General features: G+C 40.4%; 2 protein-coding genes across 3 annotated transcripts; both read right to left on the minus strand.

The window, feature by feature from the left end:
- Positions 1 to 56: 56 nt before the first annotated feature.
- LOC113167115 (rhodopsin) lies at positions 57 to 3276 on the minus strand. Its single transcript, XM_026367506.1, has 5 exons — positions 2916 to 3276; positions 2555 to 2723; positions 2195 to 2360; positions 1489 to 1728; positions 57 to 1120 (listed from the first exon to the last, which is right to left on the minus strand). Exons 1-5 carry the CDS (start codon positions 3274 to 3276, stop codon positions 1001 to 1003), a joined length of 1056 nt encoding a protein of 351 aa, XP_026223291.1. The 3' UTR covers positions 57 to 1000.
- Positions 3277 to 4007: 731 nt separating this feature from the next.
- Positions 4008 to 25202, minus strand: ift122 (intraflagellar transport 122 homolog (Chlamydomonas)). Of its 2 annotated transcripts, none has more exons than XM_026367505.1 (29): positions 25056 to 25202; positions 24276 to 24342; positions 24085 to 24169; positions 23933 to 24011; positions 23758 to 23834; positions 23557 to 23623; positions 23323 to 23469; positions 22494 to 22569; positions 21404 to 21595; positions 20852 to 20990; positions 19888 to 20090; positions 18927 to 19064; positions 18550 to 18714; positions 17395 to 17592; positions 17112 to 17252; positions 15918 to 15971; positions 14202 to 14363; positions 12378 to 12544; positions 11667 to 11838; positions 10390 to 10492; positions 8679 to 8819; positions 8453 to 8550; positions 7302 to 7402; positions 6096 to 6261; positions 5895 to 6012; positions 5685 to 5813; positions 5029 to 5105; positions 4742 to 4903; positions 4008 to 4644 (listed from the first exon to the last, which is right to left on the minus strand). In XM_026367505.1, exons 1-29 carry the CDS (start codon positions 25097 to 25099, stop codon positions 4558 to 4560), a joined length of 3555 nt encoding a protein of 1184 aa, XP_026223290.1. In that variant the 5' UTR covers positions 25100 to 25202; the 3' UTR covers positions 4008 to 4557. The 2 variants fall into 2 exon arrangements, with proteins under 2 accessions (XP_026223290.1, XP_026223289.1); XM_026367504.1 differs by having other exon boundaries at positions 4742 to 4906.
- Positions 25203 to 25470: the final 268 nt, after the last annotated feature.

Consider the following 25470-nt stretch of genomic DNA (forward strand, 5'->3'; position numbering starts at 1 on the left):
ACAACATTTATTGTACTAAGTCTCAAAGTGCTTCATTTGTAAATGCATTACTGCATGGTGGATTTTAACATTTGATAAGCATTAACATTTGGCCTGCCACCCAAAAGCCCGCAAACTAGCATCTGGAACTTCTCAGAAAGCCTTGTAAATGTTTTTGTGTAAAAGCCAATGAGGGGAAAGTCATGCAGGCATTTAGCTTTGTTTTTATTGCAGGACACAGAAGAGCTTCCACAAGATCTTAGTCTTTATACAGTGAACACAATAATATTTCCATGTCTATTTAATGTACACGCTGACATCTCGACATCCATTCAAACACAAACGTCCACCACACACATGCACAATATCTTACAGGGGGCAACTTCTCCCTGCAGAGGCTCTTCTCAGGACCATCTGTTTACACTCACGTCTCAAGTCATTGCCAAGAGCAGACTAACCACCTCACTTTTGTTAACTCAGAGAGAGAGAGAGGGGAGACAGAAAGAGTGGAGGACAGCCCCATCTGATCATATATCTAAACTAATTAGTGAATAAAATCTCCTAAATATTCATACAATTAATTGTTTAAAGCATGTGTTTGGAGAAATATGGCTGCAACCATAACTTGAAACTGAGGAACTTGAAGAGTTAATGTGACTGAAACAATGTGTGGTTTCAATTACATTTTCACCAATTGTGTTTTCTTAGTATTTTTGTTTGTTTGTTTGTTTGTTTTAAGTAGTGGGGATCATGGAATGTGTTCAGCTGGATTGTCCCACACCCCTTAATGTAGGGTTAAACTGTAAAGCCAGCTGAACGTGTTCCATAAAAATACACATGCTGGTTCTTGATTATGTCAGTCCAACCTAAAGAGTGGTTGTTCCACTTCAGTGAGGACATACGGAAAGGTAAGTCAAGAGTGCTGGCCAATAGACTGTAGTGCTGCTTGGCAGTGATGGTGGGTCCCTAGGTGTGAGGGGACAGATGGAACATTAAAGAGGAAGAGGTGGGGGGGCACAGGTCAAGCAGGGGCCACCTGGCTAGTAGAGACAGATGAAGTCTGGGTTTTGGAGACAGCAGCCTCATCGTCCCCAAATGGATTCTTTCCGCAGCACACCGTGGTGATCATGCAGTTTCTGAACTGGATGCCACAAAAACAGAAGTATATTAAATTCACAATTCTCGTCGTTGTGGAGGAAGAAGAATTCAGATCTGTGTTATAAAGTAGAAGTACCAATGCATTAATGCACCCAAAATAATCGTACTCCAAAGAGCTGAAATAATAAGTGCAAAATGTAAATAGAGCATCAAAAGTTCATTGTATATACTGATACAGTGGCATAAACACTTACTACTGATGTAACTTGACTTATTTTAAACTCTTATACACAGATTAACTTAACTTTAACCCCTTAACTTCGGTGCATTCGCTTACTTTCCGCAGCTGCCTTCACTAAAGCTTTCCCTTACACAGGAAAATAACCAAAGCAGGACATATGTCTCGCATACTTGTCTGTTTAGCAGAATGTAGATGACTGGATTGTACAGAGCAGCACTCTTGGCGAAGAAGGCCGGAGCAGTCATGAATACCGGTCCAAATTCAGCTCCCTGATTGGCAAAGATGTACCAAGCCACGCTGGCATAGGGCAGCCAGCACACCAAGAAGGAAACCACCATGGCAATAACCATGCGTGTCACTTCTTTCTCTGCTCTCTGCGTCGTTTCAGACTCCTGCTGCTGGGCCGCAGCCTGAACACAGATTGATAAACAGTATATGACATTTTTTTAAAGGACTAAGGACTGCATCAACAGTAGACTAACTAACACATAAACACAGATAAAGTAAGTTAAGTCATGATTTCTCATGCCATATGTGTCAAAAAATTAAAGATTGAGCTAAAAGCAGTTATTTTTTAACTAATTGTGACTTTTAATGCATTATTAATGTTGTTATACCATTATTAATGAGGGCAGCAGGAGGACACAGTGAGCATCCTGACTGCCCTTCACATGGTGGACCTGAGCATAAGCTGCCACATTGTGTCCTTGAGCCATTAAATCCCTCAAATCTCAAGAGACTGTGCTCTGTGATGCTCTAACCTTCCCGTGTTGGTAAGGTAAAAAGAACAAGAAAAAGAATATCTCTACAGGGATACACAAGATATCCCATCTTTCTTATTAATAGTGCATCAACAGTAGCACGTCGTGTTCTTACCGCTCGCACAGTGCAGAGCAGGCGACTGTAGCAGAAGAAAATGATGAAAAGGGGGATAGAGAAATGGAGGATAAACATATAGATGACGAATGAGGTGTTGTTGATCTCAGGCTTGGGAGTGTAGTAGTCAATCCCACAGGAACACTGCATTCCCTCTGGGATGTACCTGCATCCACACGCATGATAATAATCCATCAACACCATCACATGCAATATTTGTTACTACATGTTTGTGCATGTAAGTGTGCTGCAAGAAAATAAAATCATCTGTGAGGTGTTTTATTGTGCAAATGTTTTGCACAATATTTGTATGGTTTTAAAGCTGGTTAGACAGAGTGTAGACACTAAAACACACAGTACCGGGACCATCCAAACAGAGGGGGTGTAGCACAGGACAGGGCCATGATCCATGTGAACGCCAGGCCAAAAATGGCATGTTTTTCTTCAAAGCGGAAGTTGGTCATTGGCTTGCAGACCACAATGTAGCGCTCAATAGCCAAGACCACCAGAGACCAGAGAGCAATTTCTCCTGAAACATAAAATACAGCATTTTTCTTGATATGAAACACTGAGTGATCTATCATGACAGATATTTCAAGGACTTTCACATGTATATTGTCTCAAAAGTGCTGATTTTTAATTGTAAAAGTGACGCACCAAAACATTTACATCACTCATCATCAGAATAAAAACATAACACACACATACACTCCACACTTACCTCCTAAGGTGGCGAAGAATCCCTCTATGTTGCAGCCGGTGACACCCAGGCTGAAATATCCATGCAGGGATGTGTAAAGAGTGACTGTGAAACCTCCAACCACCATGAAAAGGTCAGCCACCGCCAGGTTAAGCAGAACGTAGTTCAGCGGGGTCCTCAGCTTTTTGTGTTTGACAGTGACATAGAGGGTAAGGAAGTTGATGGGGAAGGCAGTGATGATGAGGAACAGCATGTACGCAGCGAGAAGGGAGTACTTCCAGGGCTCAGCCAGGTAGTACTGAGGGTACTCAAATGGGCTGAGAACCACCCCAGTCTTGTTAGACATGGGGACGTAAAAGTTGGGCCCTTCTGTGCCATTCATGGTCGTTGTTGATGTTTCTTCCTCTCAGTCCCTGACGCTGTGCCTTCTAAAATATGCTGAAGGAGTCTTGTTGTGAGCTGATGTGCAAATAGGGGCGAAAGGATGGATGGATCTAGTGGAGGCAAGATTTGCTCTGCAGCCCCCTGAGGTGCCGCGGCACCTTTTAACTGGCCGGTCGGATTAAAGACACGCTTGGAGTTAAGTGTTAGCAGAGATGGAATTAAGACACTCAACCTCAGCTCACGCCTCCCTCGCTATCACACACACACACACACACACACACACACACACACACACACACACACAGAATTAAAGCATTACAGGAGAAAATGTCAGAAATAGCTATGCAGTATATTGAGTGTATTCAAGGTGAAAGGTTACAGCCATGGTCACCTGTACCCTGTCATTACTGTCATGTGCATCAGTGTGTCATCAGAATAAAATGAGTGGAGTGAGTAGAAGAAGAGCAAAGAGGGGGCCACTCTGTCTGTGGTTTGAAGTGTTGAGTGGACTAACTACAAATGAAATTTTTTGAGGAAGCCAACTTATTTGCATCCATGGAAGCCTAATCCCTAACAACTGCATAATGCAGAGCCCAACTCATAGCCTTAAGTATAATCAAAATCAGTGGGGCATACCGCTCAAAGCATGCACTCTCACTCCAGCTCTCCATTTCAGACAAAGTCTGAAAGTGTAAAAACTCACTCTTTATAACATTACTAAGACCACCGTAATAAAAAATACCAAAACATTTTATTGATAAAGCTTTTTTTCATTGCAGAAATATAAAAAATACATAGTCATGATAAAATAACAGATGATGTATTGTATAGAACAGCTTCAGTATATAAGCCTGTTGAATGCACTTGTGGGCAGATGTATCTGGTCTTTGTGAATAAAAACGTTCTCTTCATAACAAACAGATGCATTCGATGAGGTTAACACAGTGTTATATAATACTAATACTAATAATTTATTTTAGTGTTTTTTACACTGTACCCTCATGTTTTCCTTTAATTAGTGATAGCCCTGGATAATCTGATCCTAATAATCCTAATAATCCTAATAATCCTATCTAGTTGACTGGCTTATCTCCACTTTTCTTATACCCTATCATGACCAACACACAAACACTACAGGTTTTGCTTCAGCCACTTATCCTTGCGCTTCTCCTGAGATTCTGGGATAGCATGTAACACATACTCATCAACTCAACAACTGCAGTATAAAAGTCCAGTATGGGAGTACAAACATTTATTTGTTAAAGGTAGCTGTTCTAGATCAGTTTGGTTCATCGATGGGTCTGCGACAGTACGGACAGCAGTTGTGCTGAAGCACCAGGAGCTCGTAATCCTCACTGTGAAACATCTGGGGAAATACAAACACAGAAACATTACAACAAATGTGAGAGATGAACTTTGTTGTTAACACCAGGTTATGCTAGTGTGTTTTGTGAATGCTGTACCTTGAAGCACGTGGGGCACATGGTGATGCTAACATCAGGCAGCAGAGAGCGGAAGTATTCCCATTTGAGCGGTCTCGGCCAGCGTTTGATCAGGACGTCCCTCCTGCTCATAGAGCGCAGGACTGAGTGACTCACCTTGACAGGGACAAAGTTCGACCCTCCCTGCTGTTTGGACACACACATAAACACATCCAAGCTCTATTATGAAGCCTGTCCTTTCACCCTGTCCAGCTGGTTTGGCCAGTTGGTGGAATATTAATCACCTCATCTATTTTGTCCTTCATTACCTCAAAACTCATTTTAGCTGTAAACGGGTCTTCCTCTGCATTGTCAAAACCATCATCCATCCTCAAAGACTGCAGCTCTGATTAGTGTTAAAGAACAAAGTCCAAGCAACATTTCTTTTACTTGTTATGTATTTTAGGATGGGAAAAATATTAATAAAATTCTCTAAGAGTCCTTCAGAGAATCTTATAACACTCTCTGAGGGAGACTTTCATAATAGCAATGTTGAACGCCCATCAGTCGTGCCTGTCAATCATGTCATGGCTGTGGAAGAACAGAACAGACCCCAGTGCCCTTGAGTGTGTGCCGGCTAATGCAGGTTAATCCCTGCACTAGGTCTGTGGCTATGGCTCTCAAAGGGTTAGTGTTATTAAGATGAGACAGCACAGCCTCGCTAACCCTATTAGCTCAAGAGCTAAGATGACTTAGCTCTGACAGCTTACCCACCAGCACAGAAACGAGGCCAACGCAGACTAAACAGCTTCTTAAAACTGTCACAAGGAAGAGGAGGGTCATGTGCTTTATTTTGGAGAGATGCGCCATGTGTCAGGGCAAGAGTACAGACTCTCCGAACCAGCAGGGTGACGTGTTAATAATTCACACAGAATGTTAGTCATCTGTTGCTTTGTGTGTAGTTCCATCTCCGATCAAAGGATACCACCATTATCCATATCCTGCCAGCGTGCATCCCCCTGATCCATGTGAGGAACTTCCAGGTCTATAAGAGACACAGCCTCCTCATCACTGATGCCTTCCTCCAGGTAGAACTGCACCAGGGGCAGCACCTCTGTACACAAAACAATACATTAGAAACACAAAGAGGGTCTCCTGTGGCAAGTACTACACATAATGTGTGAGTGTCACTAACCATATGATGATGCTGAGTAGATAAAAGGTTGCCTGCAATTGATGCACACACTCCCCTGGTTGTTCAGCAGGGGGTTGGTAGTAGAGCAGCGGTAGCACATCATGCCTTCAATAAGGTCCTGGAGTTTTAATATATACATAGGTATTTAGAACAATGTCTTAGCTAAGTAAGCCAGCATGTACAAAAAACACTTGAACACACCTCGTTGTCATGGAAAGGTTTGGAGCGGATGGTGAGGCTGCCCAGTTCTATAGACTCCTGGAAGCGTGAGGGAATGTGAAGCTCCTGCAGCTTCTCGTAGGAATACCTGGCAAGCTTATATGCACCAAGTTTTTGACTCTGTTTAGCCAATGCATACAAGGTGTTCCTAATAATCTTGTCAAGGGAAATACATGTAGGAGAAAGAGCTGGCACAAGCATATCACTGTCTATAAATCTTAAGAAATCTTATAAATACATTTTTATATGAAAAAATGTCCACCTACGTTTGTGCATTTATAAAGAGGTATCATGAGCAGAACAACCACAGTGCTTGATTGTTTGTGGGTTTGTGTGTGTGTGTGTGTGTGTGTATGTGTATGTTCTTACACAAACATTCATGTCTGTTTTTGTATTGTGAGTTGAGGAAATGGACGCTTATTTGTATTTATATGGAGACGGATTGTTGGGAGTGCGGCTCTGAGGGTGGCAATGACAGGTCAATGAGCTGCAGCTGCAACAGCTCTACACTGGCACTTCTCCATCACCTAAACCTTAACACTACTCCTCTCTTTTCCTCTGCACTCAGCTACTCTCCAACTCCTCCCACACACCCAGTTCTGTTCCACGGCTAGGGCTGTTGATAAATGCATGTCCTCCTATTGTGTAAGTTGTTTAGTTCAGCTTTTCTGTAACATTGTGTGTAATTGTTCAAACCAAGTTCAACTAAGTCTATAAATCTAAGTTCAAAGTTTTTCAGTTTAGTCATAGAGGATCCCAGCTGCTCAGCCTGATTTCCTCCTCTGGGCCTGGTCTTTCCTTCCTCATACCAGCCTCCACTGTGTGTGACTACATGGATTTGTCTTGACTGTTGGTAGCTTTGTGTGTATTTTTTTCAAATTAAAGCATATTGTTTAGTGTTTATGTATATATAAATATACACAGAGTTGAGTAATCAAGGCATTTGTTTAGATAACGGAGAACGTGCCTCTTGCTGGCATCGTCTCCTCCTCCCCATCATCATCCTTTTTCTTTCTCTCAGCAGCAGCACTGTTTCCGCAGTGGCGCCAACTCCAGCTCCAACTCCCTCCCTTCTTCGCTCGAGTTTTTACCACTTTATCATCACTGTCTCTGCTAGTCTTGATTTTAGTTTGGTGTATCTGATCTTGAGATTTTTCTGATGTTAGGGCTACTTAGATGGAAGGATACACTTTAGAAATGCCTGGTGGTATGTCCTTGGTGAGGTTGTTCAAGAGGAATCTGCAGATGTTGAAGAGTGTCTCTGGCATGTGCGAGCTGAAGGGCTCATCCTGAAGATGAGAACAGTTAAAAGGTGACAGATGAAAGGATTGTTGAATTGTTGGAGAGAACTGATAAAAGTTTTAAAAGCTCAATCCCTCTTTTATACTTCTTAATTTTGACATCTTTCGACATTGCCTAAAAGCAGCCTAACCCTTTGCAGTGCCTCATCCCACCTCAAATTGATATGAAAGAGAAAGAAGAATTTGCTAACAGCACTTTATCCCAAACGTTGATAGATCAAATCCATTGTGCCTGCCCAGAAGAGTTAAAGTGAGATATGAAAGTTTCCTGTTCTGGTCTGGATCACATTGATGCCTCTGTTTTGCAGGGGTGTGACCGCAGCTTAGCAGAAAGCTATAACAACAAACTGTGGACACTGACACAGGCCAGGTCCCCCATATAGAGCTCATAACCAGGAACTGCTCGTTTGTAAATAGATTAGGTCTGGGGCTTGGAGAAGACCACTGATGAGGTACTCATTGTGATCAATCAAGCAGCTGGTTTCAGGAACCAAACAATTTTGACTTTTGTGGCTAAAAAGGGCATATAGCTCTCTACAGGCAGGCACTATATGTGCAGTGGCTAAAATTTCCTATCCATCAACTTTTACGTAGAACATTACCAAAACAGTAGCAGTTTCTGAGTCATCCAAGCTGATTAATTTGTGCTTCAGTTAAATTTAACACCCTTAACTCACTTTACCTACAACCTCAAATATATATTCTCCTTTTCCCCCACGAGTCTCTTTTTTTGTATTGATATAATCTTGCAGAGCCAAGCCTCCCTGTCAAACACAGTGGTCTGGAGAAATTCAAATATAAAAGTTGAATAGAAAGTGGGCAGAGACACAGTGGACTGTCAGTATACTTCAGGTAGAATTAAATATATTAGGAATGTAAGCTTGTTTATACCCAAACAGAAATCTAACCACACAGTATGTACTGTTTCCAGGGCTAACCAATTTCAGTCTGACAGCCAATCAAACAGTTGTCTTGTGATTTCAAAGCCTCCTCCCACTTTTGTCTGGTCTGATTATTGACAAAGTATCACGTTCTCACCGTGTAACGTTGAATAGAGCGATAGACATGGTAAAGTTCAGCAAGATGCTGAAAACGCTCAAACTTCTTTAGCATTTCATCCCTTTGTTCTTCACTTTCTGGTTCAAACAAACAGACAACAGACAAACCATACGGGTTAGGAGGAAACAGCAACAGTATCAGGCTCTACAAAACAAACTAAGTGAGAGTGCAGATGGTGAAACAGTGCACTGAAGACATGTCTTACCTCTAGCAATGTCCAGACACTGCATAGACAACATCCAGTAATAGTACCCCGCATCGTTAAACCTGTTCTCTACCACTGCATTGTGGGTAAGCTGCTCCAAGACTTTCACAGCTTCATTCTGTCGGCCTGCCTTGTGGAATGCTGAAGTGTGAAGGCAAGAAAGTGGTGATGGATTGTTGTTATGTCTCTTTGAAAAACTGTCAAGTCTTGGATTCAATCCTGGATTGGATTGAAATGGCAAAACCAAGACATTCTAGTTCATTTATTATTGGGTGACGCTGTTGGTGCAAAATTATCATTGTTGTAGTGTATTTACACTGTATTTCCAAGAAATTATTTCACAATACAAACATAAGGCAAGTATTATGACCACCTGGTGGATTTAATAACTAAACAAACACCAACACATATAAACATACGTGAGACATGCATGTTGTACACATTAACTAACCAACACTAATTTGTACTTAAAAGACAGATGACAACATTTTGCTAACTTTTCAAAGATATAACTAATACATCTTCCATAAGCAAGGTTGTTGCTCCTAAATATCAAACACTAGAACAGTTTGACTTTACTGAACACACATTAGCCCAAACACACATGTGCTCTATTCTCCATGTTTCTATCAAAGGTGATAAGAAGCAGGTGTAATTTGTCGAGCCCAACGAGCCTGACTGTGCCCCTCTGTGGTGCACATGCAACCATGAAGGGCATTTAACATATATTTATCAATGTACCTCAGTAAAAAACACATTCAGCTGCTGTTGGTTAATGTTTGGAAGGAGCACACATAGCCTGGCCCCATATACAAACACTAAACATAAGCTGAAAATGATGTAAAGTGCGGCAGTGGCTGTCAGGATTTTCTGGTCAAAGCTCCTAAACAAACATGCTACAAGGTCATTCTTGTGACATCAGCATCCAACATGTTAGTTCTTTGTAACAGAAATCAGGTCAATCCAATTTATAGCATTATACTGATGCAACCTTTTGAAATGTTACCATCTGCTTTTCATTTACAGATGTGAATGACCATTATCATTCAATTATAAGATTTCAGAGTCAATTTTACAAGAATCCCAGAACCCCATTGTGGGAACAGGGAATCAGTTCAGCCTGGTCGCCATTTCTCAAGCTGTCACTGAGAGGTAAGAGCGCAGTGGACAAGGTAAGGAACTAAATCTTCACTCAGCTGCAATCGCTAGTAACACAATACTGCGTCACCATCTGTCTAAAATACACACAATCAGCAAAATACATGACCATAAGCAAGCTCCAATACAATCAGGCCTGTTCAGTCATGTATTCCATGTCGAGACAGGCAGAGAAGATTATGTAGAAGAGGAAATATGCCTGCTGAGATCATAATTATAAATCTATGAGCTGATTATAACTATGGTTACAGTTGGTAATCATCATCAGAGCCGCTTGTAGTACTGGTGATTAGAGGCATGCATGCATGTCATTCAGTTAACAGGCAGCCCAGCTCTGTTCTGCTCTGCTCCAGCAAAGAGGATCATGTTTTACAGTGGATATAGAGAATCTCAAGAAAGCAGGGAAAAATGTCTGCATCCAGCACAAGCCACGCTTTATCACTTCCATATGTAAACACTGGATGTGGCTTTGCTCACTGTTGACTAAAATGCAAGCACTTCTGGAGAGGCAGATTAAATTTGAAGAGGTTGTCTGCTGGTGATGCAAACATACCTTTTTGTGCTTCTTCAAAGTGATCATTCTCAGCCAACCACTGGGCATAAGGTACAAAGACATCATTTTTGAAGTGGGGGTGCTTCTCCACCAATGAGAAGGCCTGAGGAATGGATAATTGAGAGGACAGAAGAGAGTTTAGATGTATTACAGTGTATGTGGCAAAATCACATGCGAGTTCCACAGATTATAATTTACCACACTTTACTGAGAAAAACACATTACTTCCAGTGAACACTTCAACAACAATATTAATTAGCTGAGAACAAAGAAAACTATGCTAAGTTGATTTCACACTCAATTAGTGGTAGAACTGCATCTTCTACGCTGTTTGAATGACACCATATAAAGAGTTCTTGTGGTGCCTTGTGGAGACACATTTGCCTGTCATAGTGACTGATGAATCTAAATGTCCTGTGGCAAAACCTGAGCCAAGAAACATACACCAGTCTCACAATGCAGTACGAAACAGGAAGAGTGTGTGTGTGTCCTTAGCCTGTGAGCCCAAAGTCATTTAAGGAAATACTTTGTTTTAGAGAAGAGTGGGTGCAGTGAATAGCATCCATATGGCCCATGCTGTAACCGAGCCTGTGCTCTGTCCCGTCTTGGTACCCACCTCCCCCAGTGAAGCACATAAACCCTAATAGTTCTCTCAAACTCTGCCTCTCTCCCACTGCTCTTTTTCTCTCTAAGGATCAAATAAATATCCAGGAAGACACAACAGCAGAAGTATGTGATCGGGATTTCATGTCCTGTTCTTGACTCTGCTGTTTGAACATGCAAACTGCAAATATGCATCCATCTAATGCCTTTAGCTCGATCAAGAACTGCAGATGCTTTAAAGAAATGCCGTTTTTGCTTGAAGTCTGAGCAGCAAGATCCACCTTGATGGAGGAATTTGATTGTAAGCAGAATCGTGCTTTAAGTGTTTTATGTTTCTCACTCTCTAATCGCCATGTGGGCATGGATTCAGAGAAAACTAAAGCTGGACAATTAACTCTGGATTGCGTGAATGGTTTCAGTTTGTCAGTGGATAAGGACATTAGACAGATGTTTTATTTTATTGGCTGTGTTCAGCTGTGGTCACTTTTACAAATATAAAACACATTTCTAGGCATGAACATATAGTGGTTTCTGAGTTACTGAGTACCACAGCAGTTTATTTAGCACAATCTTATGTGGTTCACAATGTGGTTTACATTATATTTATGTGATTGTCACAGGAAACTCTATATATAAGTCATGATGAGTGGAGCAGGTGCATTACTGTGTCAGACCTCTTCCCAGTGCCTGGTTTCCACGTGCAGCTGCACCAGAGCCTGCAAGTCTCCCATCTTAGAATAGGTCTCTGAGGCATAGCCATGGTGTTTCAGCTTCTTGAAGTAGAGCGCACATTTTGCCAGAGGCTCACGTTCAGCCTTATCCAACTTTCGAGCAATGTCGATCAACCTGGATGAAAGGGAGAGACACGCAGAAAGGCAGTGTGCAGATAAGCACTTAAATGGGGGTCTGGTGTATCAAGCTATGTTCACCGCCCTCCAAAAAATGTAAAAGGGTCAGGGCCACTAGCTAAATCTGATTCAGGCTAAAGCCCTGACTCTATTCAGCTGCTGCGTTTTTTGCACTGACCCATTAGTACCCCCACAGAAGGCCTATATCGGGCAGACAATGGGTCAAATAGAGTCAGTGGAGAGTTTTGATATGAGCTTCAGAAACTGGCTTATGAATTTGCTTAGTTTTCAACAACACACAGACTCACACCACACATTCCAACTATGTACTTGTGAGTGAAAGCTAACAGAAAGGTAGTTCATAAATCTATTTGGTTATGAACTGGAAGAACTAGAATTAGAACTTTAAAAAGAGTTTGGATGAAATTTATAAATTTTGGAAAAGCATGCACATGAATTTAGAAAAGGCTCAACAGGAATAGTAGTGTTACTTTAGACAGAAGAATGAAAATGTTTTAAACAGTGACTGACACCTACAAGTCTGCCCAGCCATGCTCGCCAATAATGTCTATGGCTTTGAGATGTTCCCCTGCTGACAGATACATCTCTGCTGCTGCTCGGGGCTCGTTGCTGCTCTTAGCCCAGTCTGCCTGCTTGGTCATCAGAACCCGAGAGCTCTTAGGGTCTGTTGCTCCAACAAACTCCTGCAAAAAGAAAAACACAGTTACAACTTTGCCAGTGCAACACCAAAGAGGCTCAGAGTGTCTATCACTCTATTAGTGGCTTGCAGAATGCACATCTGGAGGGCGTTTTCATTGTTGCTGGGGACTAATGATGTCTATTGGGACATCAAGGGAGCATTCAAAGTAGTACCCGGCCTCTACCACTGCTCCTCAGATCACCTCTCCATTACGCTCATTCCAGCATATAAGCCCCTGCAAATCAGGGAGACAACTACTACTACTACTACTACTACTACTACTACTACTACTACTACTACTAATAATAATAATAATAATATTAATAATAATAAAGGGTGGTCAGGACATCGGAGAAGATCATTGGGACTTCTCTTCCTTCGATTCAGGAAATCAAACAAAAAAAGCTGCCTGTTTCGTGCTCACAGTATCATCTGAGATTGCTCACACTCACGTCAAGGACCCTTCTCTCTCTGCTAGCCTCTGGCAGGAGGTACTGCAGTCTGAAGAGCAGTCAGGTTCAGAAACACAAGTTTCATTCCACAGGCCATCAGAATCCTGAACTCAACACAATATGTGCAATAACAATGTGAAAAGTGCAAGTTTGGAGCTAATCTCCTGCTAAATATTTTTACACTTTTATCTTTATTTTTCATCTTGTATAGCAATTACTTAGTATCTTTTAGTGATTATATGTAGCACATGTACAGTGTTCATTTTTGGACCTTTTTACTAAGTTACTTACAACACATGTGCACTGTTATTTTAATCTTTATGTACCTAGATAGTCAGCGCTTCAAAATTTCATTCATACGAATACTTGTGGCTTATAAATAAATGACAATGAAGTTTTGAATCTGAATCTGAACCTACAAACACATCCGTTGAAAACTGATAAAAGTAATCTTGAAGGAAAGCAACGGATGTCCAGTTTGAACAGACAAAATCATGTGTGTCAATGCTGAGTCAGGAGGAAAAAAGTCATATAAACAACGGGCAGGTCAAAGGCCTTTTTCTCCAGTGTTCATCTTTGCTAAGCAAACAGATGGCCAGATGGCCACTCAAGCACATAAATACACAGCAGTCACATCAAACATACAATCTGATAAACAAAAACACACAAACAAATATACATGAACGAATCACGGCTGTGTCACGTGCTTCGGCAAAGTGAATGCAACGCTAATGATCAAAGTGCCCACATGTACGCATAATAAAAGATGTATTTGTCTCAACTCTAACTGACCTCCTCATCAAAGAGTTCATGTAAGAGCAGATACACAGCTTTTTTCTCCTCATTTGTGCTCTATTAGGCATGGTAACGATGTGTGTAAGTTAGCCTTGTGTGTGCAGGGGGGTATGTAAAAGCATGGTGTGCGTGCGTGCAATTTCCCGAGGGAAATTGGTGCGATCAGAAGATATATATACATATATATAGAAAGAGAGAGAGTCCAGTGATACATAAGGAGTTGAAAGACAGACATTAAGGGGGGGGGGCATTTGAACACAGTGCAGGGCCCCAACTTGGCATCACTGCACATGATGAAGAAAAACACATCTTCTACACCCCTAAAACATGAAATGCAGCCTAGGTTTTTTTTGTCTGCAATGATACGAAGATATGCTGTACATGTGTGTTTTTGTCAATCAGTCATTTAATCACCTTGGCATATTCGAACATGCGCAGGTCAGTGTACATGCTCAAGGCTCTGGATTCATGGCCAGTACGTTTGTAGAGCTTGGCTGCCTCATGGAATTTCCCCTGGTAGGCATACACATCTGCCAAGAACAGCTCATTGTCGTTCTCACCCCGCTTCTTCCTCTCCTGCAAATCAGTCAACACAAACACTGCCATACAGACATAGAAAAACTTTTTGGTACTCTTCTGTTAAAGTAATAAAAACCCACAACAGTCACTGAAATAACTTAAAATTTTACAAGAGTAATAGTAAATAACAAAACAAAAATAAGAGTACCCTTAGAAAAGACCAATAATTTGACCAATTATATGACATGCTAAACTAAAGTATGCCCTGTAATTAGCATCACGTGTCTTTATACTTGATATCAGTCAGTCTGTCTGTCTATTTAAAAGGTGAAAAGTGGTCATTGTGCTGTTTGGTCTCATCGTGTGTACCACACTGAACATGGAAAGCAGTTCCTGTGACTACAGTTGCACATATTATTCAGACGTTTAAGATCCATGTGACAGGCGCCAGCCTCCCTGGACAAGGCTGCAGGAGGAAAATTGATGAGTAATTGTAGAGGCAAATAATACAAATGGTAAACAAGGAGTCCAGAACAACTTCCAAAGAGAGTACATCAGTGTCAGATTGCACCATCAGTCACTGTTTGAGCCAAAGTGGACTTAATGTAAGACGACCAAGGAGAACTTCAAATCATAAAAAAGCAAGAAAATGCGTATTAAAAAGCCACAAAGCTTCTGGTAGAATGGCCTTTGGACAGATGAGGCTAAACTGGAACTTTTTTGGCTAGTCACATCAGCTCTCTGATCACAGACGCAAAAGAAAAGAACACTGTATCTACTGTGAAGCAAGGAGGAGGCTAATTATGTTCTGGGGCTGCTTTGCTGCATGTGGAACAGGGTGTCTTGAATCTGTGCAGGGTACAATGAAATCTCAAGACTGTCAAGGCATTCTGGAGCAAAACGAGCTGCCTACTGTTAGAAAGCTTGGTCTCATTGCAGATTGTGGTCCTCCAACAGGATAATAACCCAAAACACAGCTTAAAAACACCCAAGAATGACTAAGAACAAATCATTGGACTATTCTCAAGTGGCCTTCGATGAGTCCTGATCTAAATCATATTGAACATCTGTTATTTTAGTGACCTGATAGTGGGTTTTTCTTTCTCTACCAGAAGGGTACCAACAATTTTTTCCACACCTGTATATGCAAATAAACATGTAAACACAGCTATGCAAGTGCGTTCACATGCACAATAAGTCAAGCAACACAGACTAAAAACTACTGCCTTGCTGGATGCAATCAGCCTCACTGATCAGCCCTTACTAAACTCCTATACAATCAGTAATACTAAAATTAGGGGATAAACTATATTTTTTGTAGAGAGAAATGAACATCTATTTCACATCAGTGAAAGGAACAACTCTTAAGCATGTACATCACAATTTTCAGAAAGAAAGACAGACAAAACATTCTTCTGCCACTGGTTAATTTCAAGAAGGTCAGTCAGGATACAGGCCACTCCCTTGCTTAAGGATAACAACAATAATTGCAACTGGCCTTGTCTCACTTTTATTATTTCAGCTCTGGCCAGAATAGAAATCAGCAAACAGAACTTGGATGCATACAATAATGGGGGATGTTTTTCATGTTTCAGAATTAATTAATGTTACCTCAATGCTATTGATGAGCTCCAGATAGCGCAGATCTCTGATTCTAATGAAGGCCTGAAAGAGGGACAAGAAAAAAAATGATTTAAAGGATGGCCTCTGGAATTTCAAAGGTTTCAATTCAATTCAATTCAGTTTATTTGTATAGCGCTAAATCACAACAAAATTCCGCTTAAGGCATCGTGCATACAAGGTTAAGACCTTTCAGAATCATGTAGAAAACATATGCAACTATATATGGCCCCTTGAGCAAGCACTAGGCAAGAGTGAAGAGGACGAAGTCGCTTTAACAGAAGAAACCTCCAGCAGAACCAGTCTGAGGGTGGGCGACCATCTGCCTTGACCGATTGTAATGAGCAGAGAGTGGAAAGAAAAAAGACCAACAGCAACAACACAGAGCAGACAAAACACTGGGCAGGTTGGTGGGGACAAGTAATTGCACACTGGAAACATATTTGTAGCTCCAAGGCTAAGGATACCTACAGAAAGTTACAGAGACAAGGACAGGATGGGACTGGACATTATGCTTAGTTGTGCTTTCACACATGTAGCACACAGCAGGGGCACTTGTGTAGAGCATGCAGGAGGCATGAAAAAATACAGTAACATTGTCACATTCTGACATTGGACTTTGTACTGGGTGCTCACAAGATAAAGCGTAGGTAATCTCCAGGCTTTGACATTTGCATTCTCACATGCAGCTCAGGGAATGTCTAGACATGTTCAGGGCTCCAGTGCATGTGTGAAAGCAGCTTTAGTCTATAGCAGCATAAGTAAGAGATGGCTCAGAGTCAACTGAGCCAGCTCTGACTATAAGGCTTATCAAAAAGTAAAGTTTTAAGCCTCATCCTAAAAGTAGAGTGGGTATCTGCCTCCCAAACCTGAACTGGAAGCTGGATCATTAAGCACTTTGTATGTAAAGACAAGGATTTTAAATTCTAACTATTAACTGGAGGCTTTTTAAGGAATTTGGCATTACATTGGCAATAGCAGCTCCATAAAAATCCCAGCTAAAAATATTAAATGTAAATATAGCTCATTTTTGTATTTGGCTGCCTGGGCAATGTGCCTTGTGTAAATTTGTAGCAAGTATCTGAGGCTATTGGTGATATACACTAACAAATTTAGAGAGAAAGAAGCACCACAATTAGTAGGTTTATCAATTTTAGGTTAATCAGAGTGATCTGTGTGTCTGACTTTCTTGGCAGTGTCAAAGTCGAGTCCTTCCAGGGCTTCTGTGGCTAAATCCCTCCAGTCACTGTCTGTTACACCCAGACAGGCGATCTGGTAGGCCTCCTTAAACATCTTCCTCTCCAGGTACTGGTACATGGGTGCTGACTGGGCAAAGTAAAAACACCACAGACAAAAAGCCATATTTAACAAACAAATACCATTATTTTTTAAATACAGAGAGCCATGGTCTGCTATAGAATGTCTATATCTCCTCCAAACATGGACATGTGGACTACATACTACACACCTGCGGCACCTCCACAGCTGACATAGAATAGACGTGGAGACAGAAGATCTTAGAACCATTGTAGCCAACCATAAAGCCTTGCATCTTTTGCTGATGTACAGGAAAGTTGCTAGCCTTGATGTTAAGGTATCCGTTGCCAGAGAAGCACAGCATGTCCTCACACTGGGTGTTCCAGGCCACGCTGTTAGCATTAGGTTCCTACAGGGAGAGCAGAACAGAAAAACGTAGGTAAAATAGGACAGTGGGAAAATAAAGTCTACAACTGATTGTGGAATGAGGCCCAGACACGAGTACATGAGTAAAATACACTGCCCCATTGATGGTATAACCTGGTCATTCAGTATATTCAGGTAGTCAGCTGGGCTCATTCCTTGCGCACATAACATTGTTAAAAATAGCACTGCCCCCACACGCTTGTATGGTGGTATTAGGCATGATGGGTGCATCATTCACTCATCTCTCTTCTTACCCTGATGTGCCCATCACTCTGGAACAGGGTAAATCTGGACTCATCAGACCACACGACCTTCTTCCATTGCTTCCATTGCTCCAGAGCCCAATCTTTATGCTCCCTAGCAAATTGAAGCCCTTAAGCTCCCTTCACATTGTGCATGTGGAAATGCTCTTACTAATTTATTAAACCTAGCCTTGAGTTCTACTGTCGTTTTTACCAAACGTTTAAGTCATCGCCAATCATGATCATTCCAAGTTTTTTTTCCAACCACATTTCTTTCTCGAAGTTCCACACTTTTCTTCCAGTTTTTAATAATTCATTGGACAGTTCTTAACCCAATTTTTGTAGTTTAACCAATGTCCTTACATGTTTTCTTTGTTTGATGCATGCCAATAATTTGACCCTTCTGAAACAGATTAACATCTTTTACACTACCACAGGATGTCTCTTCCAGCATGGTTGTTTAAGAAATGAGAAGCTACTCAGTGCATCATTTAGGCTTTCTGCCAGCTAAAACATAATCATCCATGCAGTAATTATCCAATAGGAGGCTCTTACCTATATGCTTAATTAAATCCAGGTGGTGACTTTTTTTTTTTTTTTGGACGGGCAATGTATTTACCTGTACTTGCATCTCTCTAAAATGTATTTTAAAATCTGCTGAGGTGCTCAGCCACCTCCCTGCCCCACTACCTACTGACCTGAAAAAGCAGTTCTTTACTGTTGATGTCATAAACCAATAGGGTGTTATGCTCGTCTACCACAGCCAGTTTATTGCGGGAGGCGCTCATGTCCAGGCAGCGCACTGACGTTGACAGCTTCAGCAGTGTAATGGGAAACGGGTTGTCAACAAATATCTTCAGAATCTACAACAATGACAACAAAAGAAAATCTGAATTACAAATCCATATCCAATGCTAGTTTAGTGCAGTTATAGTAAACATAAACTATATAAGCAATGTATTTTGTGACTTTCTACCCTATCTTCATACTAAAAGAAAACTTAGACAACTGGCTTGTAAGAATGAGAGTCGGCTACTGTATTACCTAAGTTTGGGAATGCATTTACTATACTCACAGCTCCATTTTTTAAGCCTACTAGTAGGCCTTCTCTCCCCGGCGGACCTCCAATGACTTTGATGTAGCGAATTAGAGACTCCATTACCCATTCTTTTTCTCTGACACTGGTGAAGGACAGGCACTGCAGCCTCTTCTCCTGTACAAGAGTGAGAGAGGATAAGGTGAGAAAACAGTTACATATAATACAGGGAATTGCCTTACTATGACCAGATTATTTCCCTCTTTAAATTTTTAAACATACTTGCAAATGTATAACAAATGTTAGCACATTGTTCTTTTAAACACTACAAACTGTGATTCAACCCCAGAAAGCAGTGCCATTAAGATAAACAATGATTTGATTTGACACAGACATAGACAGTCCATATGAGCATAGCCCATTTATATGGTCTAAAAGCTGTCTGAGGGATAAGATATGAGCATGCTTGTTAGAGAGGCATCTGAAGCACCTCTGTCCCACTCAGACAGATTGAAAAGGAAATAACCTCTGTGTTATGGCTTCTCCTCCTCTCAGCCTCTGTTAAACACATAACTGTCAAGAAACATGGACAAACCCCAAGAGACAGCCACTGGTTCAACAGACTGTGGTCCTTCCCTTTCATTCAACTGTCTTACTTGATCCAGTTTGAAAAGAGGAAAGAGAGAAAGTCTGCAGAGCACATGCACAGCTGGAGTCTTTTGCAAAATAAGCAGAAACATCTGGGAAACCAAAAATGCCATTATATTATCATTTTTCTGTAGGCTGTTTGGGCTTGTAGTGAAAAGCTTAACGCTCATTCATTCTACTTCCATCATGTTAATAGTGCTCAAATGTTTTTTTAGCCTCTTGCGCAATCTGTCAACTGTGCATTAGTGTAATTTACAAAAAACAAGAGATTGGTTTGGTGTGACAAGCATGACTAAAGGAATACTTAAAGTTAGCAAGTTTAATGAATGTTTTAATCTCTTCTTTGCCTAACCTGACACAGGATGATATGCTGAGAGCAGACCACCAGCAAGTTGCATTCAAACTTCCTGCAAATTTTTTCCTTGATGCGGTAGTGCATGTCTGAAGAGTCATCGGAATAGAGCTCATAGATGAGGATCTTCTCAGGCAGCTGAATGGCCAGACGGTTTCTGTAGATGGCAATCTTCTTCACCAGCTCACGGCACTTGATCCTTACTGGGGAAACAAAGGAATAAAGCAGCAGAAAGTAACGAAAGTTTTTTTCTTCATGCCAATGTATCGGGTTAACTGAGTCTGCTGTAAAAAAAATCTCTCAACAAATTATCTAGAAGGTTATTCCCCAATGTGTTAAGAAATTAAATACTTCACAAAAATTGACTGTCAACCCTCTTTTATTAAAAAAATATTTAAAAAAAAGATCTTATCTAAATTGTATTTTAAATTACATTAATTTGAAATAAAATAATTTGAAAACTAGCAGACTGCCTGCCCTTACAAAAGAGTAATAGGTTGATTATAAATATGACAGATATGGCTGACACAGCATGTGACAACTATAATGCTTCAAAATATATTTATATATTTGAAGCTTTATAGTTTATATTATAAACTATTTTTAAAATATATTTGGAGCATCATTAGGTACTCTATGTAAACTCAATATCCTTTAACATAGGGGTGTAAGAAAATAGTGATGCACTTAAGGATCACAATATCGTGTTTTGTTATACTGTATTTATTCTCCAAAATATTAATTGTTTCTCTGTTTAACAACCCAAGCACTAAATAAATGTTCTGATTTGAAAAGTTCAAATGTTCATGTGTTTTTCATAGATTTATAGTACTATTACTTCATATACAATTTAATACTAGACAATTTTCCTAAAATTTAATTTTAACACTGAATTGTAACCCCTGTGACATGATAGGTATTTTTGCCAATACCCAGCCCTACACTTGTTTATGCCAAATTGCACCTTTTTGTTCAGTGATGAGATGCTGGACTATGACATCAGTCATGCTGTCTCTATAGGCATAGCGATCCTTGTAGAGGCCATGAACTGTGCTGAAGATGAGTTGGTAGCAGGCAATGGTCCCATCCTGGCAGCCCAGCACCTAGATAAGAGATAACAAAGTAGCAGTACATCCTATTAACACCTCTAAGAAAAGACTGTGAGAGTGGGAAAATGTTCCTGTTGTTAAAGCATCTACACAGAAGAACTGAGAGAATCTGCCAGTAACCAATTCTCTCTTGTATGCCTCATCACTTTCAGTTAAATATAGTGAAAGGAAAAGCTGTAAAGGTGTTACTGTAAAATAAAATGGCTTGTGTATCTGTGTAGCTAGAGGTGCTGTGTTATCAGATCAAGAAAATGTATCAACTGCAGACTGGCACTCTGAATGTCAGGTCTGAGATTTATCAGTGTTTTGCATTACATTTTTGTAACTTTGTTCTCACTCTGACACACACCGTTATTTAAAAGTTGGATACTTCTCTAGACATATGACTTCACAGGCTGTAGACCCACCACAAAGTTGGAGTCAGGTTTAACTCGGCACGTCCACACCCAGGCATTCTGCTCTCCAATTGTGCCTAGCCGAACTCCATCTTTAGTGTAGAGGGAGGCCTGTTTATCAGAGCCACCCATGACTATATACTCGCCCTTGGAGAAGTAGCTGACGCAACAAGGGTCATAGGTGAGAGTCCTGTCTTTTCCAATCTGAGAGAGAAGAAGAGAGAAGCAGACATTAACCAAGAAAAAAAAACAAGCATGTCTCATTGATTTCTATTTATTGCCCAGGGGCCAGCACTTCCCACTGTCTCCACTGACACACATCAAAGTCCATGGTTCATTCAACCATTCCTTTGAGTGTTTGATGAAAAGATTATGTCTTTCTCTGGTATAAATGGCCTCTATTGTATTAGTGTACATTTGCACAACATCATATCAGTTGCCCAACTCTGCATCTGTTTCTCCTCACTGTGGAAAAAAGCTGCCTGACAATCCATAGTTATTTTCTTTCATTGCAAACAATACTCCGTGTTGTAATCAAAACAGAATGTTCACTTAAATAGATAAATAGGCTGATGACATTATATGAGCCTAAGGCATAATAGCACAGTAACGAACACTGCATATTTGTCTATAATTATGGTATTGCCTACAGGGAATTTAGGAGGAAGGCCATTAAGGCATAGCAGGATCACTTCCAATGTATTGTTATGCTTTCAATAGACCCTGACAGTCTCATTACAACAGGAAACACAGGTCTTAAACTTTTTAAGTGTTTCCAACAATATATATTTTAGAGACATTTTGTTTAGAATTTCTTATTCAGCTGTATTATTTCTATAGCATGTGATTGCACATACACTGGCTGGTAATTCAGAATGTTGGGTAATGTGGCCTTTAGTCATCTAGATGTCCCCCTTAAAAATCTAAATAATGGAGGAGAAAGGTTTGTTTTATCAGAACACATGGCACTAATGGGACTCGGTATAGGTACAGTACTGCCAAGGGACACATTACAAATAAAACTGAATTGAATTGAAACTGAATTTGGTTTCTACGTAGATTACGGATTCCGTTTATTATTAGATAGACTTGTGATATCCACCTGCTTTCCACTGAGCTGATAGAAGGAGAGTTTCTGGCCCCAGTCTGACACAGCCAGAATGTCATTGTGCTCATCCCTGTGAAAACACAGTAAATTAGTTTATGCATAAGAACTCCTGTCAACATATTTGGCTTGGTTGTTTGGCTACTCATGAAAGTGTTATTGAGAACAGACCACGCTCAAACTAGGGGACAATTATAGTGAAGCCTATCCCACTACTTAAAAATGCCAATAAATGGATGCACTTTTATTCTTGATCTTTTAATTGCATGTCAGGGCATTTATTATTGTTTTATTTATCAAATCTTTGCATCTACCCTTTTAAGCCCCTGTGCTAAGAAGAAGCCATCCCACTGAACCCTACATAATACTGAATCCCTAGCCCTTCAAGCTGTTTCTGGCTGACCTGATGATCCCACCTTATCATATTCCATATAGCAACACAATAACAATATATCTGGTCTGTCTTGTCAGCGACTCCCATCACTGCCATATTTCACCCCTTCCCTTGCAATTTTTCATCATCTCGTCTGTCCCTTTCTCTCAATTAACCTGCTCAGTAGTCCACTAGAGCTTTGCTCCTGGCTTTGGCTATAGAGGGCATCAAGGAGCAACAGCTGCTCTAAGGAATTATTACCACTCTGTGGTTCACCACTGCCACCTGCTGGCCTCAACTAAGGTATTCATTTAAAAAGCAATGTTCTCTAAAATACACATCATAATTATAATCTTGACAACATGGATTAACAGGGCGAACGTGTATGTGGAAGTGTGAGACATTACATTTGATAAATTGTTACAAAAGATACCAGTTAATTTTCCTACTAACTTAGAGGGGTTCCAGGCTATCGACCAGATAGGAGAGGAGGAACCTCCTGGACGCTCTATCCTGACTTTCTCTTCTCCATTTTTGTTCCGTATGCTCACAACTCCATTCATCATGCCAAGGGCAAGGTATTGGCCATCGTTTGTCCAACTGAAATCATTTCAAAATATAAATATGCGACCTGAAAGTGTACCATTGTTGCAGATAATGTTAAAGTCAGTTAAAGACTTCCCTTACCCACAGCATGTTATTTTGCTGCTCACTTTATGTTTGTTCACAGATTTTTGCTCTGGTGACCATAGACCTAAAAATGTAAAAAAAACGTTCTTAGTGTCTAGTGCTCTATGAGTGCTTTCTTCTTTCTTTTTAAGTTTAATTTATTCTGTGTTCTTTCAGACTTTAAAGACCAGTATAAATTTTAACACATAACAAACTCACCAAAGTCACCAGAAGAGCATGAGGCAAGTTGGTGAGTGACAGGGTTGTAGGCAACACACTGGATAGAGTCATTGTGACTACAGATTAACACATGAAATAATATAAAAAGGGTTAGAGTGATGCACACTACAGTCGATGCCTGAACACTAAAGTAATGAGCAAAAGTGAGACTTACATATATTTTAAAATACCCTCTAGTTTAGATGTCCAGATAATGATGCTTTTGTCTGCAGAACCTGAAGCAAACCTTTTACCTGCAGAAGTATAATGTAATTAGTAAGATAATCATGACTGACACTACAAAATGTAAGGAAATCAGTTGAATACCATCTTTGGCATAGGCCACACAGTACACTATGTCTTTGTGTCCTTTTAAAGGCTGGATAATAGCTCCATCTGCTGTATCATAAACCTGCAACAAATATACCATACATTACATTTAATAATAATACTTGAATTCTTTAGGTAGAGCATGCAATATGTGCCTTTCGTTAATGCCAAAAACAGGAAATCCTTACCAGGACACGAAGCCCTGCAGCAATGATGAGCTGGCTGCCATCTGGCTTGAAGGCAATGTCATAAACACTGCAAAAGAGAATGAGGGATTTTAGCTGCAATAATTATTCAGTCTATTCATTAGATGATCAACAACAATTTTGATGATACATCTAACACATAAATCATTAATAAAGGTAAGGTAAAAGATTTCCTTCAATAAACCACATTTCTTCAAATATTGATACAAAATCTTTTTAATTCATTAACCTAAATCTGCCACCAATTAAAAGTAACTACAGACCTACTAAGTCAGTGCTTAGTAACGTATTAAGTATTTCTTGAAGGAGTTCATGGTTCATGGTGACAAAATACGAATGTGACACGAGATTGCTTGACGGTTCAAACTGCAGTATCGTAAAAATCTCTTCCCAAGGTCCATTTACTCTACTTGATAAGAGATAACACCTGCTTATTTTCAAACATCAAGAAATAATGCAAAGCTACCTAGCTAGTTAGCTAGTGTAACATCGATGCTAGTTTCGACCTAACGTTATAACGCTTACCAAAACGTTATAAAGCTGACATGCTATACTATTCTTAGGAAACATATTTTGCACGATAGCCTACCTACAACAAATATATCTCCATAATTTCACAACAATAATGCAAACTCTGCTGGGCTAATGATAGCTAGGTGGCTAACAGTAGTTTGCATAGCAACCGCCGTTGCCAACCACCTAGCGTTTCATCCCCGCCTCGGTCTCGGTGGACAGCGTAAACATAAAGGTCTAGACTCTCACCATTGTTCACGAATAGTTTCTTTCCATGCAAGGACAGCTCTCATCTCCAGTTTTTAGCAGCAAAAAATAATGTTTGGTTTTCTACCAACAGGTTGCTGATGCTGCTGCTTATTCGCTCGATATTTCATACTAAGCTCTGTTTTGCGATTCCTTCGCACTGCGCAGACTCGGATCTAGTGTTGCCAGATTTGACTGACAAAACGTTGCCTACTCAGTGCCGGAGCACGCCCGCTGTATAAATGTATTTGTTTACATTTTGAAAAATGTTGGAAAATGTAATTCACCGAATTCACTATTCACGATTCCTGTTTGCCATATACCACTGGATATAATGACATCATGTCATCATAAAATCACTCAGTTTCGGAACAGCACAGCGCAGATTTATGGACTTTTAACAGGTATTATAGGATGC

Source organism: Anabas testudineus, chromosome 7, assembly GCF_900324465.2.
Source record: "Anabas testudineus chromosome 7, fAnaTes1.2, whole genome shotgun sequence".
Classification (NCBI taxonomy): domain Eukaryota; kingdom Metazoa; phylum Chordata; class Actinopteri; order Anabantiformes; family Anabantidae; genus Anabas; species Anabas testudineus.

What these genes read in the sequence shown, in the direction of transcription:
- ift122 (XM_026367504.1), bottom strand. Translation starts at nt 25,099, where the DNA reads ATGAGAGCTGTCCTTGCATGGAAAGAAACTATTCGTGAACAATG. An exon ending in TGTGGCCTATGCCAAAGATG is followed by an intron (nt 24,012 to 24,084) that starts GTATTCAACTGA and finishes ATACTTCTGCAG; the next exon opens with GTAAAAGGTTTGCTTCAGGT. An exon ending in TCTCATCACTGAACAAAAAG is followed by an intron (nt 20,091 to 20,851) that starts GTGCAATTTGGC and finishes TTGTTTCCCCAG; the next exon opens with TAAGGATCAAGTGCCGTGAG.
- LOC113167115 (XM_026367506.1), bottom strand. Translation starts at nt 3,276, where the DNA reads ATGAATGGCACAGAAGGGCCCAACTTTTACGTCCCCATGTCTAACAAG. An exon ending in CCTCTGTTTGGATGGTCCCG is followed by an intron (nt 2,361 to 2,554) that starts GTACTGTGTGTT and finishes GTGTGGATGCAG; the next exon opens with GTACATCCCAGAGGGAATGC. An exon ending in TGCTCTGCACTGTGCGAGCG is followed by an intron (nt 1,729 to 2,194) that starts GTAAGAACACGA and finishes ATCTGTGTTCAG; the next exon opens with GCTGCGGCCCAGCAGCAGGA.